The 21,430-nt window shown below is 41.7% G+C and overlaps 1 protein-coding gene across 1 annotated transcript in view; it reads right to left on the reverse strand.

Moving 5' to 3' along the window:
• Positions 1-17,100, reverse strand: part of got1 (glutamic-oxaloacetic transaminase 1, soluble) — a 57,554-nt gene extending 40,454 nt beyond the window's left edge. The window contains exons 1-3 of the mRNA XM_072557119.1: positions 16,852-17,100; positions 2,495-2,676; positions 895-1,018 (exon numbers count right to left, since the gene is read on the reverse strand). Of these exons, the coding sequence (XP_072413220.1) occupies positions 895-1,018; positions 2,495-2,676; positions 16,852-16,981 (436 nt within the window). The 5' untranslated portion in view covers positions 16,982-17,100. The remainder of the gene's footprint in view (positions 1-894; positions 1,019-2,494; positions 2,677-16,851) is intronic.
• Between the last annotated feature and the right edge of the window lie 4,330 nt (positions 17,101-21,430).

Below are 21,430 nucleotides of genomic sequence, written 5' to 3' on the forward strand. Positions count from 1 at the left end.
GATCATACTACTGTAGACTTCAGAGATGTAACTCAATGAAGACGTGTTTTTCAGTTTTTCATGCTGTAAAAGGATTGAAAATGTTACACTATGTTTAATGGAGAGTAATTAAGATTTTAATGGCACTGTAACTCATAATTAATGGGGAACAATACCTCTAGTCTGGAAAAAAAACTCAATTCAAAATGATGGAGTGTCATTTCAAGATAAACAATTAACTAGCCCATGATTTCAAATATTGAGCTTTTGATGTTTCATTTTATACCTCAATCCTTTGTACATACCTTGATCTTTCATTTCTTTTAGAGGAAAGTAATAATCTAAAGCTAACTATATTTTTGTGGGCAGCTTTGCAAGTGCAGTAAGGGAAAGCAATGGCGTAGTGATATTATCGCTGGACTGTTAATCCACAGAACCAGGTAATGTTTTGCAGGACACACCTTCAAATTCCACCACAGCAGATAATGGAATGTGAATTCAATAAAAATCTGGAATTAAGAGTCAAATGACAATCTTGAATCCATTGTCAATTGTCAGAAAAACCTATCTAGTTCACTAATGTCCTTTAGGGAAGCAAAGTGCCATCCTTACCTGGACTGACCTACAAGTGACTCCAGACCCACAGCAATGTGATTGACTCCTAAATGCCTTCTGGGCAATTAGGGATGGGTAATAAATGCTGGCCTATCCAATGACATCTTCATCTCATGAATAAATAAAGAAAAAGTGAAGAACTCCTCTCCTTCACCACTGACATTAAAAATCCAGACTAATGCTATGTTGCCTTTTATTTCAACTCTCCAAGACAAATCACGTACTGCAGAAAGTACTTGATAGGACTGAACTCTTACATTTCTTAAAAAAAAGCTCAAATTTTAAAAGACAAACACATACCCCATGTAGGTGAAGAAACATATAAAGGCGTGGATGTATTATTTGTTCCATTGTACCAAAGACGCAGAAAGTCAGCACCCATTCGAAGAGCACCTGTCCCTCCTAAACACTGCACACCACCTACCTGTTATAGAAAGATCACAGGTCAACCTAAAGATATAAATGCAACAATAAAAAAAGTGTTCATGAAAAGACTTCATCACATTACTACCTGAAACAAGAGAGAAGCACTTCTTTAGTTTTATGATTGAAAACATACAGGTGGGTCATTCACCACTATTAATACCAGTGTCTAATATATTTTCCTCCTACAATATAATTAGCTGAGCACATAAAGAAACTAACACTCTCAACTCAACCTCAGAATCCTACATTGGTGTAACAGCAATTTCACGTGCTTCCAATGGGTACAGTAGCACAGTCATTATATTGCATATTAGTAATCCCGGAGACGTGGACTAATGACTAAAGAAAAGTTCAAATCTTACCATGGAAACTAGGGAATGCTTTTTATTGTAAATTAAGTTAGTAATTGTAATCATGAAACTATTGGATTGTTGTGATAAGCCAATAATTCACTGACGTTCTTTAGGGAAGGAAATCTACCCATATGTGATATTAGACTTACAACAACAACCTTAACAACTCATGATATATCTAAAATAGCACACTCTCAACAGCAATTCATTTGGAGAACAACACGAAATCCCATGAATGGATAAACAACAACTAACCTAGCTAGGCCAGATGTACAAAAGAAAAATGTAATGTCAAGCAGATCTGTCAATTAAAGACATATTTTAAACTAGGTCAGGTTTAAATGAAACTGCAGGATTAAGATTAATTATTTACAACCTTCTGCACCAGGGTTATAAAATAAATGGGCGTTGTTTCACTTTTGGTTTAGTAGCACTCTGCAGACCATGAAATACATCTCAAATGTTCATTTTCCAGTCAAAGCATTTTTTTAAAATATTTTTGAAAGTGCATTATCTGACTGGGCATGCATATTATCTTTTTTTTCAAAGGAGCTAAATTATTGTCAAAGTAGTACTGCAGCATGTTTTCCTACATTTGTAAATATTAGCAAATTACGGGTGTTACTATAAAACGCTTTTGTTGTTTTAGATAAAGCTTAAAGCACTACAATGCCAATACAGTCTCAGCTACCTGCGAGTGCTAAAAGATGCTGATCGTCAGAGTAAAAGTTAGGACTTATTCAATATTGTCTTGCTCTGGAATTGCTCTTTAATCAGTGTAAATCTATTACCAGTGGCGTAGTAAGTCAAGAGCAGTAGTCTAAGTAAGGTTCCAGAGGACAGGTAGAATTCCAATAATTTATGAAACTAAATTTCATTTATAGTGCAGGGAAGAGAATAAAATCATATGCATGCCTCCAAAAGGGAAGACAGGTAAAAGAGAATACAAATGAATTCATTTAAATCCTACATTTCCATTTGAACATTCAAATAATTACTGTTGTAATTTTACTGATAGTTTCATACAGCTCCTTGCCACTATTTTTGAATATTTCCACACACATGCCTCTACCCAATTTGGGCATTTAAACTTACATATTTTCACAAACTGGTAGACTCACCCTATTTTCCGCAATGGCAGGGCTGTCCTTTCCAAGTATTAGTTCACAAGCAAGTTTGGTGTACTCTGGAAAGCCCAGAATGGGTACATATTCATGATTAAGACTGTTATCATTAGCAATCTCCTGTTCCACCTTCCTCACTACAGGCAAGACCCAGGGTTGACCTTCATCAGTACGATAAGCTGCAAGAGGGAGTAAAGAAGAAAGTAAATGTACAACTTTATTGGGCAGCACAGCTCAAGCATAAATATTCTTGTCGTACATGCCCAGGAATTCACTTTTAAAATGGAACCTGATTAAAAGGAATAATTGAAGGTGCAACTTAATCACACATTACTCAAGAACAATTTCAAACTTCTCATTTGAGCTTTCAAATGAGTTATGAAAAATTTGAATTTAGCATGTCAGCAGCACTCCACTGCTAACAAAAACTCAAAAGTCACACGTGTGGTTATACTGAATGTTGTGGACCTGGCCAGGTCCCCTCTAAATATTTCAAGAAAGTAGCCCAGACCCTAACTTTGCTAGTTGTTTTAAGCAGGTGTAACACAAATATTCCAGGAATGATGCAGCTGGTTAAATTACTTAGTTTTAAACAAAACAGAATTTATTTACAAGATTACCAAATGAAACACAAACAAAAGAGAACAGCATATCGAATAACTTAACCAGTACAAACACCCAACAGATCAACCCAACTTCATGATGCTGTTCCAAATACTGGCAACAATCTGCATAAACACCCCTTGGCACAAAAGGTAAAATCAAACACAGGGTCATACTGGAGAGATGTCAGAGACAGAGCATGGAACACCACCTTCCATGTAGCTGTTTCTTGGATCAGCTGCCTCAAAACTGCCTGACTGCTTTCAGTGAATAGCTAAACTGCCCAAAGCAAATCAAACCAGAAATAAGCTGAGCTGGGAGAACTGGCCACTCCCCTTTCATTTGCCTAAGGCAGCATCTGTTAGCTGTAATCAAATTGGTCCTAAAACCAATCCAAGCCCAGACTTTTTGGAATATACGTTTTTACGACCTCCTGAAAAAATACTAAGGCCAACAAAACCTTGTTAAAGGAGCAGCATCATCACATGAACAAAGCATTGGAATTTATCACAGGTCTGTAATTCTCACAAAAATATTCTCACGACGCTCCGAAAGATAGTGTGCTTCCAATTAAACCTGTTGGACTATAACCTGGTGTTGTATTATTTTACTTGTAAGTTATACATAGGCTTGAAATTTCAGGCAGGAGTCTTCTTGTGAATTTTTCTCATATTGGTGTATTTTTCAGGTGCCTGCCACTTTTTTTGGGAAGTGGGTGTTGAAAAGCTTAAAGTCATAAGAGTTGTACCTGTAGTGATTGTAACGAGGTCAGCCAGGACCTCATCGGAGTTCCCTGATTGGGGCTGTTAATCCAGTCCTGAAGAAATTCGCTTGCCAACAGTCACCTTTGAGGTTGGGGTAAGCATTTTTGGCAATCTGCCATTATTTGGGAGGCTTCATTCATGTGATCCTGCTGTCAAAGATGGGGTCCAGCACGTGGAAAGAATAAGTTATTTTTTCCGGGCAAATTACACTGAGACAGATGAAAAGCCATGAGTAATTACAAAGAACAAAGAACATTACAGTGCAGGAACAGACCCTTCGGTACTCCAAGCCTGCACCGATCCATATCCTCAAGCCAAATCTGCCATCTATTTTCTAAGGATCTGTATCCCTTTGCTCCCTGCCCATTCATGTATCTGTCTAGATACATCTTAAATGACGCTATTGTTCCCGCTCCAACTATCTTTGCTGGCAACACATTCCCGGCCCCCACGACCCTCTGCATAAAGAATTTTGCCTGTATATCTCCCCTAAACTTTTCCACTCTCACCTTGAACTCATGACCCCTAGTAACGGAGTCCTCCACTTTGGAAAAAAGTTTCTTTCTATCCACCCTGTCTACACCTCACATGATCTTGTAGGCCTCAATCAGGTCTCCCCTCAACAGCCTTCTTTCCAATAAAAATAATCCTAATCTACTCAACCTCTCCTCATAGCTAGCACCCTCCACACCAGGCAACATCCTGGTGAACCTCCTCTGCACACCCTCCAAAGCATCCACAACCTTTTGGAAATGAGGTGACCAGAACTGTACGCAATATTCCAAGTGCGGCCGAACCAAAGTCTTATAGAATCAATAACATGACTTGCCAACTCTTGTACTCCATACTCCATCCAATGAAAGAAAGCATGCCATTTGCATTCTTGACTACTCTACTGACTTGCACTGCCACCTTCTGGGAACAATGGACCTGAACACTCAGATCTCCCTCTACATCAATTTTCCCCAGGACTTTGCCATTTACAGTATAGTTCACTCTGGAATTGCATCTTCCAAAATGCATCACCTCGTATTTGCCCGGATTGAGCTCCATCTGCTATTTCTGTGCCCGATTCTCCAATATACCCCTATTCCGCTGTATTCTCTGACAGTCCCCTTCACTATCTGCTGCTCCACCAATCTTAGTGTCATCTGCAAACATGCTATTGAGGCAATCTACATCTCCCTCCAAATCATTTATGATATATCACAAACAACAATGGTCCCAGCACGGATCCCTGTGGGACACCACTGGTGACAGATCTCCATTTTGAGAAGCTCCATTCCACTCCTACTCTCTGTCTCTTGTTGCCCAACCAGTTCTCTATCCATCTAGCTAGAACACCCTGAACCCCATGCGACTTCATCTTCTTCATTAGCCTACCATGGGGATCCTTATCAAAAGCCTTACTCAAGTCCATGTGTAGGACATCTACATTCCTTGCCTCATCAATCAACTTTGTCACCTCTTCAAAGAATTCTGTTAGGTTTGCAAGACATGAACCTCCCTGCACAAAACCACGTAGCCTCTCACTGTTAAGTCCATTTTCTTCCAAATGGGTATATATTCTATCCCTTAGTATCTGCTCTCCAGTAGCTTCCCTAATATCAAGCTAACAGGTCTATAATTGCCTGGATTTTTCCTGCTATCCTTCTTAAACAAGATGACAGCATTAGCAATTCTCCAGTCCTTTGAGACCTCCCCCGTGTTCAAGGATGCTGCAAAGATAGCTGTTAAAGTCCCAGCCATTTCGTCTCTCGCTTCCCTCAGGAACCTGGGATAGATCCCATCCGGTCCTGGGGACTTGTCCACCTTAATGCCTTTTAGAATACACAACACTTCCTCCCTCCTTATGCCAACTTGACCTAGAGTAATCAAAGATCTATCCCTAACCTCAAAATACGCCAAGCCCCTCTCTCAGTGAATACCAATGCAAAGTACTCATTAAGAATCTCACCCATTTTCTCTGACTCAACGTATATCTTTCCTCCTTTGTCCTTGAGTGGGCCAACCTTTCTCTCAGTACCCTCATGCTCTTTATATATGAATAAAAGACTTTGGTGTTTTTCTTAACCCTGCTCACTTAGGATATCTCATGACCTCTTTTAGCCTCTTAATTCTTCTCACTGCTTATAGACGCAAAGCTTTTTTTAGTTATTAGGAGCCTAATGTTTTCTGAGGCACCAGACACTAAAATCTTTCAAGTGTTGGTGGTTTTACTTAAGGAATATTAAGACCCTCAAGCTTCCTCTAATTCTAAGACGCTATCACTTTTACTCGGCTGTTCAAGAACCAGGAGAATCCAGGTTGGGATTTTTGATGAGGTTAAATCAACTGGCAGAGATATGTTACTCAGGTTCAACCCTTAATGAGATGCTGAGAGACCACTTGATATGTGGGAATAATTATGTAACTATGCAAAAGCGCCTAATAGCTGAAGCCTAACTAGACTTCAAACAGGCACAATTGGCTTTGTCATTTGAAAAAGCGTCAAGCAGAGCATACAAGTTACAAAGTATGCCAATGGAAGTGGATACCCTCGCCAAGACAACTCAGTTTGGAGGACAATGACTTGAGTGAAGGCAATTGCACCTCATCACTCAGGACATATCCTGAACAGAGGGACTCTAGGTCATCCCACAGAAAAGTCCCCCAAAACAAAAAGCCAAGCTTCAGCCAAATGGTTAACATTTTCTTCAGGATCCGGGCCAGCAAGCCACTGTAGGCTGATATGCAGACTAAAGACTGCAAAAGAGTTTACGAGGCCTGAACTGAATACGGGAACTCATAGGTTGGTAACCAGGAGAGTACACGCCCTGGAAAGCCCACATACACCTGGCTTGGAACAGCTAAATTGCATAGCAACACCCAAATCAGCACCAATTGAATATATGTGTGGTTAAATGGTCACCTGGTTCTAACAGAGGCTGATACCGGCACAGCTGTATCGGTGATGACAGAGCCAGAATCAGACAGTGGCTCAGTGGTTAGCACTGCTGCCTCTCCAGGGACCTGGGTTTAATTCTAGCCTTGGGTGAAATGGATTCTGGGTAATCCAAGATGGAGGACAGGAAAAATTTCTGGCTGTAACAGACTGCTCCTTTTTTGAGGTATCTTAGATATTGAAGGTGATTTCCTCCAATTCCAGAAGCAGCAATTACTGTTTTATATGCTGGTGCGTTGTTTTGGAACTTTGGGAGGAAAAAAATGTCAAACCAACAGCACTTTTAAAAGGGAGAAGAAGAGACAAATGAAGCACACGGTGAGGTCAGTGAGAGAGAGAAAGAAAGAAACTGACACAGCAGTGAACCTGCACAGTTACTGCCTTTGCTGTTTGAATTCATGTATCACTGGACATCGGAGTGCGTCCGGGAAAATTAACAGTAAAATTCACAACTGATCTTGGAGGAACTGTTTGGGTGAGGTTCACAGCACAGAAGCAGATAAGTGTATTGTTTTTAAGTGGGACCTGCAGAAAGTCTGCAGATGTGAGTAGAGTGGGTTCTTTTTTGATTATATGTTTTTTTGAGATATGTCTCTTGATTAAACTTAAAATATAAGCCATAACTATTAATTTAATCTGGGGCAGTGTTTTGTAGAGGAATAAGACGGTGTTATTTTCTGGGTCTGTAGATTGTGAAGGAGTAAAAATGTCCTTAAGTAGAGTGATATGCGCTTCTTGTCAGACGTGGGAGTTTAAAGAGAGTGTAGGGGTTACTGCGATTATATCTGTAATAAATGCTGTTGGTTGTGAATCGTATCAGATCGAATGGATCGGTTGGAGAGACAGTTCGAAGCAATGAGGAATTTACAACAGCAACAGTATGTGAAGGATGGCAGTTACAGGAAGGGGGGAAAGTCTCAGATACAGTCACATAGATGGGTTAACGCCAGGAGAGGTAAGAGAGGTAGCCAGCTAGTGCAGGAGCCTTCTGTGGCTATACCCATTTCAAACAAGTATGTTGTTTTGGAAAATGTAGGGGGTGATGGATTCTTAAGGTATCGTAGCACAAACAGCCAAATTTCTGGTATTGAGACTGGCTCTAATGCAATGAGAGGTAGGTCGGGTTCCAAGAGATCAATTATGTTAGGGGATTCTCTAGTCTGAGGTGCAGACAGACGCGGCCAGCAGCGAAAAATCAGAATGGTGTGTTGCTTTCCTGGTGCCAATATCAAGGATATCTCAGAGCGTGCAGAATGTTCTCAAGGGATAGAGGGGTCAGCAAGAAGTCATTGTCCACTTGAAACCAACGACATAGGAAGGGAAAACGTTGAGATTCTGAAGGGAGATTAGAGAGTTAGGCAGGAATTTAAAAAGGAAGTCCTGAAGAGTAATAATATCTGGAGTGCTCCTAGTGCTACGAGCTAGTAGAGCAGGAATAAGAGGATAGAGCAGATGAATGCATAGCCGGAGGAGCTGGTGTATGGGAGAAGGATTCACATTTTTGGACTATTAAAATCTCTTTTGGGGTAGGAGTGACCTATACAAGAAGTACGGTGTGCACCTAAATTGGAAGGGGACTAATACACTGGCAGGCAGATTTGTTAGAGCTGCTCAGGAGGATTTAAACTAGTATGGTTGGCGGGGGGGGGGGAACCCAGGGAGATAGTGAGGAAAGAGATCAATCTGACACTGGTACAGTTCAGAACAGAAGCGACTCAGTCAGGGCGTGCAGGGACAAGGTAGGACTAATAAATTAAACTGCTTTATTTCAATGCAAGGGGCCTAACAGGGAAAGCAGATGAACTCAGGGTATGGTTAGTAACATGGCTCAGGGATGGGCAGGACTGGCAGCTTAATGTTCCAGTACACAAATGCTACAGGAAGGATAGAAAGGGAGGCAAGAGAGATGGAGGAGTGGCGTTTTTGATAAGGGATAGCATTACAGCTGTGCTGAGGGAGGATATTCCTGGAATTACATCCAGGGAAGTTATTTGGGTGGAACTGAGAAATAAGAAAGGGATGATCACCTTATTGGGATTGTATTATAGACCCCCTAATAATCAGAGAAATTGAAAAACAAACTTGTAAGGAGATTTCAGCTATCTGTAAGAATAATAGGACGATTATGGTAGGGAATTTTAACTTTCCAAACATAGACTGGGACTGCCATAGGGGTTTAGATGGAGAAAAATTTAAGTGAGTACAAGAAAATTTTCTGATTCAGTATGTGGATGTATCTACTAGAGAAGTTGCAAAACCTGACCTACTCTTGGGAAATAAGGCGGGGTAGGTGACTGAGGTGTCAGTGGGGGAGCACGTTGGGGCCAGCAACCATAATTCTATTAGATTTAAAGTACTGATGGAAAAGAGTAGACCAGATCTAAAAGTTGAAGTTCTAAATTGGAGAAAGGCCAATTTTGACAGTATTAGGCAAGAACTTTCAAAGGCTGATTGGGGGCAGACATTTGCAGGTAAAGGGATTGCTGGAAAATGGGAAGCCTTCAGAAATGAGATAACAAGAATCCAGAGAAAGTATATTCCTGTCAGGGTGAAAGGGAAGGCTGGTAGGTATAGGGAATGCTGGATGACTAAAAAAATTGAGGGTTTGATTAAGAAAAAGAAGGAAGCATATGTCAGGTTTAGACCAGGATAGATCGAGTGAATCCTTAGAGTAGAAAGGCCATAGGAGTATACCTAAGAGCGAAATCAGAAGGGCAAAAGGAGACATGAAATAGCTTTGGCAAATAGAATTAAGGAGAATCCAAAGGGTTTTTACAAATACATTAAGGACAAAAGGTTAACTAGGGAGAGAATAGGGCTCCTCAAAGATCAGCAAGGCGGCCTTTGTGTGAAACTGCAGAAAATGGGGGAGATACTAAACGATTATTTTGCATCAATATTTACTGTGGAAAAGGATATGGAAGATATAGAAAGTAGCAAAATAGATGGTGACACCTTGCAAAATGTCCATATTACAGAGGAGAAAGTGCTGGATGTCTTGAAACGGTTAAAGGTGGATAAATCCCCAGGACCTAGAACTCTGTGGGAAACTAGAGAAGCAATTGCTGGGCCTCTTGCTGAGATATTTATATCATCGATAGTCACAGGTAAGGTGCCGGAAGACTGAAGGTTGGCTAACGTGGTGCCACTACTTAAGGGTGGTAAGGACAAGCCAGGGAACTATAGACCAGTGAGCCTGACGTCGGTGGTGGGAAAGTTGTTGGAGGGAATCCTGAGGGACAGGATGTGCATGTATTTGGAAAGGCAAGGAGTGATTAGGGAAAGTCAACATGGCTTTGTGCGTGGGGAATCATGTCTCACAAACTCGATTGAGCTTTTTGAAGTAACCAAGAGGATTGATGAGGGCAAAGAGGTAGATATGATCTATATGGACTTCAGTAAGGCGTTCGACAAGGTTTCCCACGTGAGACTGGTTAGCAAGGTTAGATCTCATTTAATACAGGGACAACTAGCAATTTGAATACAGAACTGGCTCAAAAGTAGAAGACAGAGTGGTGGTGGAGGGTTGTTTTTCAGACTGTGACCAGTGGAGTGCCACAAGGATCAGTACTGGGTCCTCTACTTTTTGTCATTTACATAAATGATTTGGATGCAAGCATAAGAGGTACAGTAAGGAAGTTTGCAGATGACGCCAAAATTGGAGGTGCAATGGACAGCGAAGAAGGTTATCTCAGATTACAACAGGATCTTGATCAGATGGGCCAATGGGCTGAGAAATGGCAGATGGAGTTTAATTCAGATAAATACAAGGTGCTGCATTTTGGGAAAGCAAATCTTAGCAGGACTTATATAGTTAATGGTAAGGTCCTAGAGAGTGTTGCTGAACAAAGAGACCTTGGAGTGCAGGTTCATAGCTTGTTGAAAGTGCTGTACATCTCTATGACTCTGTGACTGTTTCTTACAGGTGCTTTGGTTTCCTCCCAAATTCCAAAGATGTGCAGGTTAAGGGAATTGGCTGTGCTGAATTGCCCCATGGTGTTCAGGGATGCATTAGGTGCAGTAGTCAAGGGAAATGTAAAAGGAATAGGGTTGGGGAATATGGAGAGGTGAGTTGCTCTTTGGAGGGTTAGTGTAGACCTGCTGGGCCGAATGGTCTGGTTCCACATTGTCGGGATTCTATGATTAACAAAATTTGTTCTGGACTGCAACCCTTAAGTCTGCATAAGACCTCAGCTCGACTGAGAACCTATACCAAGGAATGTTTACAGATTAAAGGATACAATATCAGTTCTGGAATCTTAAGAGAAGCAGCTGGGTTCAGTTGCCACTGATTATAGTATAAGGCTCAGACCCAAGGCTGCTAGGGTGAAATTAGTTGAGAAAGATTCACCGAGACTGGCTCAACATTTTTCGATTAGAAAATGGCTGCCTGAGTGAAGTCCTAATTAAATACCCTGAAGTTTTTCAGGAAAAAGTTTATAGGCTATCAAAGGAGCCAATGCAGTTTGCATGTTGACCAAGAAGCAATTACACAATTCTGCAAGGACCACCCAGTACCATTTGCCTTGTGTGTAAAAGTAGAAATTATGAAGCTGGAAAGCGAAGGAACCATCAAACCTGTGCAGTTTGCAGAATGGGTAGCACCAGTCATACCAGTAGTAAAGCTTGGTGGATCAGTTCGTCTTTGTTGGGATTTAAACAAATGTTTTTCACAGCTGGATAAATCCCTCGCACATAGGAACTATATTCAAAGTTGGCGAGGGGCTGTCCTCCACAAAACTGGACATAAGCCGTGAGTACCTGCAAGGGCAGTTAGAATTCCCAGAGTATGCCACACTTAATAACCATCATAAGGGTTTGTACCTATATATGAAACTACCATTTTGGGTATCATCAGCCTGTGCCATTTTTCAGTGGAGGATGGAGAACATTTTGCAAATTCTACTCCAAGTTGCCATTTATCTTGATGACGTGCTAGTAACAGGGAAGAGCAAGAAAGAGCACTTAGAGAACTCAAATACACTCCTTATATGTTTCTCCAAGGCGGATATATACCTTAAAAAGGAAAAATGTGTGTCCCAAGCACTGCAAGTGACCACTTGGAATGCAGAGTCGACAAGACCAGTTTACAGTCGCTGGAAGACAAAGTGAGAGCAACCAAAGGTGTCCTGGCTGTGCAGCAGAGTTTAGGTCTTTCCATCAACTGGTGAATTATTACGAAAAGTTTATTTATAATCTGGCCTCCATCTTGACACCCTTACACCCTAATATCTGCTACTGAAAAAGGGTCAACCTTGAAAATGGTCTCATAGCCGAGATGTAGTGTTTAGAGAGTGAAGAAGCAGCTGTGATCATCTAAGGTGTTGGCATGCTATGACCCCAAGTGAGATCTGCTGACATGCGATGCCTCCCCATATAGTATTAGGGTAGTGCTGGGTCACAGATGGCCCAATGGAGAGGAACACTCAAAAGCATTTGCTTCTTGGACTTTGGCTGATGCAGAACACACCCAGAAAGACCATCTTTGGTGTAAGGAAGCTCCCCTAATACCTTTACGTATATAAATTTGTACTGTAATAGTAACAGACCACACAGTCCTGTTAGAGCTATTGAAAGAGGACGAGGCCGTGCCATCCATAGCTTAAGGTCAAATTCAGCGGTGGGCTCTCGTTCTAAGTGCGTACAAGTTGGAACACCATTCGGGAGGCCAAACTGCAATTGTTGATGCCTTGGGTCGCCTTCCGCCAGCAGATACACTATCAGTGGTGGAGTTATTTCAGTACCTATCCTGGATGTGGGCAAGACTTGATGGTTGGACCAGTGACATGACACTCTTTATATGTCTCATATAGTGGAGAACAAGGTGTTTTGGGTAAAGGAATAATAAGCTGCAGGCAACTTTGGGTTCTGTTATTCTATGATATAGTTCTGCATCACTGCTGTAGTGGTGTAATCTGTTGAACCAAGGATAAAACATAAAAACTTGTAAAACCATTGCACATTAACACTACATCATAATTTCTGAGAGTCTTGTAGTGCAGTACTAGCGTTCCTAGTTCAAGTTCCATCGGCTCCAGAGGTGTATCAGGCTGAACAATTCCAACCCAAATCTTTGCATCTGCTTCCTCCTGAAAAATCATATTACTGAAATTTGTTCACTAGTTTTATCAGTTGATTAATCTTGACTCAATGTGTGGGAATATTGCCTCATAATCCCCTTCACTGCTGATCTACATTTGTGTTACCAGATCAGTAACTATCGATATGAAACTCAATTCTGACTTCTTGTACATCCCGGATTTTCCACATTCCACAACTGGCAATCATATCTTCTGCTACATATAATCCAAACTCTCAGAAGCTGCAATATTAAATCCCTATGCCTCTCTAACCAAAAGTCTGGTCATTTGATTCAATATCACCTGTGTGTCATGATTTATTGATTAAAATCTTAGATGCTTTACTGGTGTAATTATAAACACAAACAGTTGTTGCAGTATACAGGAGTAGGTTGAGTTTGATATCAAGTTTGAAGCTTTCAATGTCAAAGAACCAATAATTAATGCAACTGTTTCCTGCAAGTAACAAAAAAGCTCACTTTATGTTTGAGAGAAGATGAGGCACTGAACTGCTGTTCATAGTAAAAATAATATGAATACCCTGTCTAAACATTATACTGCAAGAAAACAGAAAAGAGACAAAACAGTGCTAGTTTGACTAACAGTAGTCATAATTATTAGTATTCATTACTAAGAGCACTTAGGAAATCATATTACAATTATGCAAAATAACATTGTTTAGTGAAAGGAATATCATATTTGAAAATCCTAATCAAGCCTTTTGAGGTTATAACCAGTCAAGTAGATCAAGGAAATCCAAATAATATATTTTCAAAAAGCATATGATAGGGTATCACATGACAGGTTGTTCCACACCATCAGGGCTATTGGGACAATACTCTGCTTAATAGGGGCAAGAGCATACCCATTCTTAAGAGCATCCAAACTGCTGTACTGTGAAGGCAACTTGACACAAATAATGTCAATGAATTAGTTTCATGAATGTCCACAATTAAATGGGGCCAGATATTTATGTTGTCTTGTGGCATGCACTGAAATTAAATTGAATATTTATTACCTTTGAAAGCCAGACTAACTATCAACATGACTACACATGCAGGCTAAAAGCTGGTTAAAAACAGAAATAAGACACTGTCACAAACTATATCCATAAATACATATTAGCTAGAGGTTATTTTCAAGGACACCAAAAGCACCTCACTGACAAGAGAAATTTCTGAGTTTCAAATTTTGGTCTCCCTCTTTGTAAATAAAAACAATTGACACAATAGCAAAAAATAAGGTTCTCTTCCCAAAACTACTTTTCAATAGGGATGCACATTACAAAAGGTTATGGTCCATCGTTTTTATGTGCAATCCAGCTAATGAAACTGTATCTTTAGAAGAAATCCATGGTCAAGGGAGGGAGGGTGCAGAGAAATGTAGTAGCAAAGGATACTTTCAAAAGATTACTGTAGTCATTAAGAGTAATCCAGAGAAAACAAGTTCAAATTCCAGCATGACATTTTTAGAATTCAATTTCAATGCTTTTCTTTTATAAAACTGAAAACTAAAAAAGCCTAACACCATCAGTCAACCTTAAACAGTTATAAGGAAGCAAACCAGCTGTCTTCATCAAATCCGTCTTAAAGGAGAGTCCAGTCTCAGGGTAACATGGTAGGTGCTTGGCAGCCCACTGAATTGCATTAGCAAGCCACACAGTTGTTTTAGTTCATGTAATTAACTATAACCAGTTAACTTTTAACTATATTTCCTTCTCTTTCTATTTTGTACCTTAGATTTTGTATCTTGGTACCTTTGTGCCTAAGGTGGCACTGGGAATGGTGCCATTGTACACTTTTCATTGTACTCTAGTATCTCTGTACTTGAGTACGTGACAATAAAATTTATTTCTAATGTAGAATTTCTGCAGCTTATGCTATACATCCTATTCCATGTACCCTGAAACTGCCTTTGTACATTTCACCTCTCCTGCGCAGCCCTCAGTAATCAATCTTGACTTTTGGGGGACTCATTGATAGTATGCATGGTCTGGCCACCTATTCTGGCAGAGAGAAAAGGGGTCAAAGCTCAGAGAGTGATGACCCTGTGGGCAGCAGCAACCCACATTATTTGTGGGACTTAGACAAGGCCTTCCAGTACCTAAATAATTAAGTCAAACACCAACATTTGCCAGATCTCTTCTCTTCATCATCTATTGAACTGCTGAGGATGACACAGCGCAGGTCCTGACCCTGACCTTGACCTAGATTGTTGATGGTGATCCCATTTATACCAACGGACTTCATTTACGTCAATGGATCACTTTGTGACTTAAGAGGTCTACAACCTGAAACAGCAAGGATGTGTGATTACGTGTGCAATCAAAATGATCAGGCCACTGACACAGCTGTTATTGCCCAGGAAAAAAAAGTTAAAGGAACAACTTAATTTTCTTCTATAGAATTTAGTATCATGTTTGTGCACCTAATGGTATGCCCTTGTTAGAAATAATATGGTGAGAAATTGTGGCTCTCAACGCCCCATAGCTTTAAATGGACTAAATTACAACCTCAGCCAATATTGTGTGGAAACTGACAGCTTGGATATGACAGCGCCAAAAGATAGCACCTTGGTAAAATTCCAGAGGCCCAGACAGGTCTATAAACAATTATTTGAATTTCATTAAGATAGCGGAATACTAAGACCACGATATTTTTCCTGTTTTATCGAGGACCAACACTAAAATGTCAATACACAATATAAGGATCAGAAAGTACAAGACAAATGACGCCAGATATTGCCCAAGCTGCAGCAATACTTGAGATCATCCTGATAAAGAACTCTTATGGAAACATGAACTGGAGACAATGCATCACATTTTTATAGATGTATTATTTTGTGGAATGTGGGTGTCATAGAGATATACAGCACAGGAATAGACCCTTCAGTCCAATTTGTCCATGCCTACCAGATTTCATTGCATCCCATTTGCCAGCACTTGGCACATATCCCTCTAAACCCTTCCAACTTAAAAAGCTGTCCAGATGCCTTTTAAATTTTGTATTTGTACGAGCCACCACCACTTCCTCTGGCAGAGCTTTCCACACTTGCATCAGCCTCTGTGCGAAAAGGTTGCGCCTTAGGTCACTTTTAAATCTTTCCCCTCTCACCCTAAACCTATGCCCTCTCGTTATGTACTCCCCGACCCCAGGGAAAAGACTTTGTCTATTTACCCTATCCATGCCCCTCATGATTTTATAAACCGCTATAAGGTCACCACAGCACAAGGCTGGTCTAGTGACATGAGCACACTTGGCCCTTGGTCAGGAAAATTGAGCGCGGTCACACACGAAAACAGCGTTGCCCCCTGACTCAGGCTGTTGTAATTTTCACACAGATGCTCAGTCCTGAGTTCCAACATCCGTGGAGAGAGATACACAGAGTTACTGTTTCGGGACCAGTTCTTCAGGCCACTGGTTTTTTCCAGCAACCCGTATGTCAGTTCCTCCTCCCCAGATTGCTGCACTGCCCCCACACACCCGGCTTTATATGATTCCCAAAGTCACCCACCCCCTGCACCGCTGGATCGCAGCACCTCCCCGATCCTCGTACCGCTGGGTCCGAGCGCCGATCCTATCCCAGCGACGCTGGAGCCCGGTGAAGACCTGATCCCCGCGCCGCTCGAGCCCAACACCTCCCCGATCTGCGCACGGCCGGATCCCAAAGCCTTTCCGAATCCCGCACCGCCTCATTCCTGCATCGACCCACTCCCCGCGCCGGCCCGATTCCTGCACCTCCCCGACCCCCCGTGCCGCTGGATACCCGCAACGTCCCAATTCTCGCGCCGCTCGATCCCAACACCCCCCCAACCCCCTCTCCCGATCCGCGCACGGCCGGATCCCAAAGCTTTTCCCGATCCCGCATCGACCCATTCCCCGCAACTCCGCGGTCCCTGCACCTCCGCCGATCCCGGTACCGCCGGATCCCAGGGCCTTCCCGAGATGCCCGCCCCGCACTTACCACCTACTCCCAGGTTGACCTTCTTGGGGTGCGCGTCCGCCTTGAAGTCGGCTGTTATCTTGAAGACGACGACGGGTGGCGCGAGCGGTACCGCGGCGAAGAGCGAGGAGGCGCACGCCATGGCCGACATGGGGCTTTGAGGAAAAGGGCACGAGAACCCGCCGCCAACCGTCAAAGCCAACGACAATCCCAACCGGCACAGCACGCGCCGCCGATGACCTTCACCACCCGCAACCAACCTTGCTGGCGGCCTCTGTGAAGTAACCGTGGTGACTGATAGTTCATTCACACAATCAGCGCCAAGGATTCCAAAGTGCCCCTCGCGTGATTGGCGAACTGCTACAAAATAGGGCGGAGCTTTCCGTCTAGTTAAGGTTGGTTGTACCGCCCTGCGTTGAATTCTGGGTGTTGCTGGGCTTCGAACCCCAATCCAGTAATTTGATTTCTCAGGTATCCCAACAAAAACTTGACTCTTCTAGTCAAAGACGAATCAAGAAAAAACTGCGAACGCTGGAAGTCTGAAGCAAGAACAGAAATCTTTGGAGGAATTCAGCTGGCCTGACAATAAGAAAGCAGAGTAAATATATCAGGTTCAGTGACCAAGAGTTCAAAGTTTATTTCTCTGATGTCTCAACAACTTGATTTCTCTGGTGTTTGAACAGCAACAACTTGATTTTTTTTGTGTGTCTCAACAACATCATGATCCTTCTCGTGTATCAGCAATAACAACTTGATTTATCTGCTCCCTTCAGCAACACTTTGATTTATCTAGTGTCACATCAACGACTTGATTCTTCTGTAAATCAGAAACAAAAACAGAAGTCACTGGGAAAACCTAGCAGGTCTGGTAGCATCTGTAAACAGAAATAAGATCTGAGGAAGAGTCACCACACCTGAAACGTTATCTCTGACTCCCCTTCACCAGCAGCTATACCTGCTGAGCTTTTCCAGCAGCTTCTGTTTTTGTTTCTGATTTTTCTAGTGTCTTAACAGCTTGATCTTTTTGTTGTCCCAACAACTTAATTTCTCTCATCATCAACAACTTGATTTCTCTGGTGTCTCAATCGCAACAATTTATCTTCCCTGTAGAGAAAGTGAGGACTGCAGATGCTGGAGATCAGAGTCGAGAGTGTGGTGCTGGAAAAGCACAGCAGGTCAGGCAGCATTGGAGGAGCAGGAGAATCGACATTTCAGGCATAAGCCCTTCGTCAGGAGATCCTTTTTAGCAACAAGGACTAATACACTTAATGGCAAGGTCCTAAGGAGTGTTGCTGAACAAAGAGACCTTGGAGTGCAGGTTCATAGTTCCTTGAAAGTGGAGTAGCAGGTAGATAGGATAGTGAAGAAGGCATTTGGTATCCTTTCCTTTATTGGTCAATTATTGAGTATAGGAGTTGGGAGGTCATGATGGGGCTGTACAGGACATTGGTTCGTCCACTGTTGGAATACTGCATTCAATTTTGGTCTCCTTCCTAGCTGAAAGATGTTGTGAAACTTGAAAGGGTTCAGAAAAGATTTACAAGGATGTTGCCAGGGTTGGAGGATTTGAGCTACAGGGAGAGGCTGAACAGGCTGGGGCTGTTTTCCCTGGAGCGTCGGAGGCTGAGGGGTGACCTTCTAGAGGTTTATAAAATCACAAGGGGCATGGATAGGATAAATAGACAAAAGTCTTTTCCTTGGGGTGGAGGAGTCCAGAACTAGAGGGCACGGGTTTAGGGTGAGAGGGGAAAGGTATAAAAGAGACCTAAGGGGCAACTTTTTCACTCAGAGGGTGGTACGTGTGTGGAATGAGCTACCAGAGGAAGTGGTGGAGGCTAGTACATTTGCAACATTTAAAAGGCATCTGGATGGGTATATGAATAGGAAAGGTTTGGAGGGATATGGGTCAGGTGCTGGCAGGTGGGACTAGTTTGGGTAGTGCCATCTGGTCAGCATGGACAAGTTGGACCGAAGGGTCTGTTTCCATGCTGTACATCTCTATGACTCTATAATTTGATTTATCTAGTGTTACATCAACAACTTGATTCCTGATGAAAGGATCTTCCCTGTAGGCACAACAACAACCTATTTCAAGATATTGAGCTGAAAAGACGATATTGGCTGGAGTTCGCCTTAGAGAGGAGAAGGCTGATGGGTTTCTGAGGTTTACAAAGTTATGAGGAGCATAATTCGGGAGAAACCTTTTTCCTTTGTAGTAGGATCAATAAGCAGGTATACAGTTTTAAATGAATGAGCAGGAGCTTTAGAAAGGACTGGAGGATTTTCTTTCACCTCGAGGGTGATTGGAACCCACTGCCTAAAAGGGTGATAGAGACAGGAAACCTTAAGACATTTAAGGAGTACTTAGGTCAGCACTCAAAACACTGCAACACAAAAGGCTATGGGCCACACGCTGGAAAATGAAATTAGAACAAATGGATGTTTGATGATTAGCGCAGAAACAATGGGCCAAAGGGCTTCTCTCTGCATTGTACGATGTACTCTATGACACATTGAAAAGTTAACTCTGTTTCTCTCTCTATAGATGTTGCCAAGCCTGCTGACTTTATACAGAACTTTCTGTTTCTGGAGGTTTTTCTTTCTGGTAGTTACAACAACAGTGACTTACTGACTTACTGTTTAGAATGAAATGCAACCATGCACCAGTCTCTATTCTAGACTGCCCTAGTAATATGACCTCTAACATGAAGCACACACCCTGTAGGCAGACATCTTAAGCTTCATTTCAATAAAGGCTTCACGAACACACTGCAGTATTGTACACTGTAAACATAGTGCAAGAAGTGGTTAATGTCCAGAGACAAAATAAAAAAGCACAACTGCAGAGCTGTAAGCTACCACTGAAAAAGGAAAAAAGACAAAGATTGCAGTCCAAAAACTGTTCGAGAGAAAATTGCTGCAGCTGTAACCCTACCAGCTCCTGTTCAAATTATTGCAGCTTTGAGGCAATATTGGGAACAGTGGCAGAACAATGCCATAGCTATGGGTTTGTTGAGCAAACCAGAAGAAATACAAGTCACAATACATTTAATACAATTGGAAGAGACTTTCAATTTTTTTAAATTCACTTGTGGAACATGGGCATCACTGGCTGGGGTAGCATTTATTGTGTGAGAAGGCAATAAATGCTAGTTGCCCCTGAGAAGGAGGTGGTGAGCCTGCCTTTTTGCACTGCTTCAGTACACATGCTGTCTGTTGACTCACAATGCCTTAACAAGGGAATTCCAGGATTTTGACCTGACAACAGTGAAAAAAGCAACAATATATTTTCAAGTCAGGATAGTGAGTGGCTTGGAGGCTACCTTAAATTTCTTATCAAGAACAGGAATAATGCATGACAAAATTTTAAGAGATCTGATAACACAGTTTGAGCCCCAAATGAACATTACATAAGAACACCACATATTTAATACTCGGAAAATAAATGTAAAAACATGCATTGATCAATATGTAACATCAAATAAACTTGTAAAAACCAGTGTATTTACACAATTAAGGGATGAGCTAATTAGAGATAGAATTGATTTTGGGACAATACTAAAATAATAATTGTATTAGGAATAAGGAATCCAAAAGTGAAAGCATTCCTGCTGAGAGAAGACAAATGTATGCTGAGGAGAGCAACTGACCTCTGCAGAAGTACCAAGGTTGTGAACTGACAGCTGCAGCATACTTTACAGAACAGACCAGGTCTTGTGTTAAGCTGCAAAATACTCAAGGCACACTGGACAAAATGATGACAGAGAAATGGCATGAAGCAAATATTGCAGAAAACATCATGCAAAAGAAGGCATGAACAAGGTGGGGAAAGCAATGTTGTCACTGCAAGAAGCTGAATCAAGTATATGACTAAAAAAGAAGCCTAACAAGCAAGTGTAAATCGTTGCTTATACTGCTTGACATTTTCACTGCTCTAGAATAAAGAATATCAACACAGACACAGTATCTTGTCACAGTAGACAACTATTCTGGTGATGAAAGGTGAACCAACTTACTTCATTGACTACTGCTGAGATTGCTGAATGCACAACAGCACATTTCAGTCATTATGTCATTCCCAGCATTGTCATTTGTGAAAATGGCCCTCAGTTCAAGAGTGAAGAATTCAGTTGGGTTTGGAAATACAGGGAAATTCAACACCACACGTATCTCCACACTATCCCTGGTCAAATTACAAGGCTCTGGCAGGAACGAAAATTGCCAACTAATACCAGACAACACACAAACTAGTCTTTCAGTAGTAAAAAAGCTACTGAAGGCAGAAGTCTTAACACATGCAGGTGACAAAAGGTGGGTGAAATATACTGTAAAGACCCTATCTTTTTATTTTTCTGTATTTTTGATTGTATCCTGAAATGGGAAAAGAATTGCTTTAAAAGCCAAGGTATATTTACTCCATTTTTTTGAAAACAAGTTACTTGACACTTCTTGTAAGTGCTGATTACACAGTTGTTTTTGCAACCAATGAGGGAAGATCTAATGAAGACTAACTGGAGCCAGTGGGTATGTGCAAATGAAGATTCAGCCAGCAACAGGGAGCTGATTTATCTTTGGACTCGTGACTAGTTATCAATGACAA

The sequence above is a fragment of the Chiloscyllium punctatum genome, chromosome 38, assembly GCF_047496795.1.
Source record: "Chiloscyllium punctatum isolate Juve2018m chromosome 38, sChiPun1.3, whole genome shotgun sequence".
NCBI classification, from domain to species: Eukaryota; Metazoa; Chordata; class Chondrichthyes; order Orectolobiformes; family Hemiscylliidae; genus Chiloscyllium; species Chiloscyllium punctatum.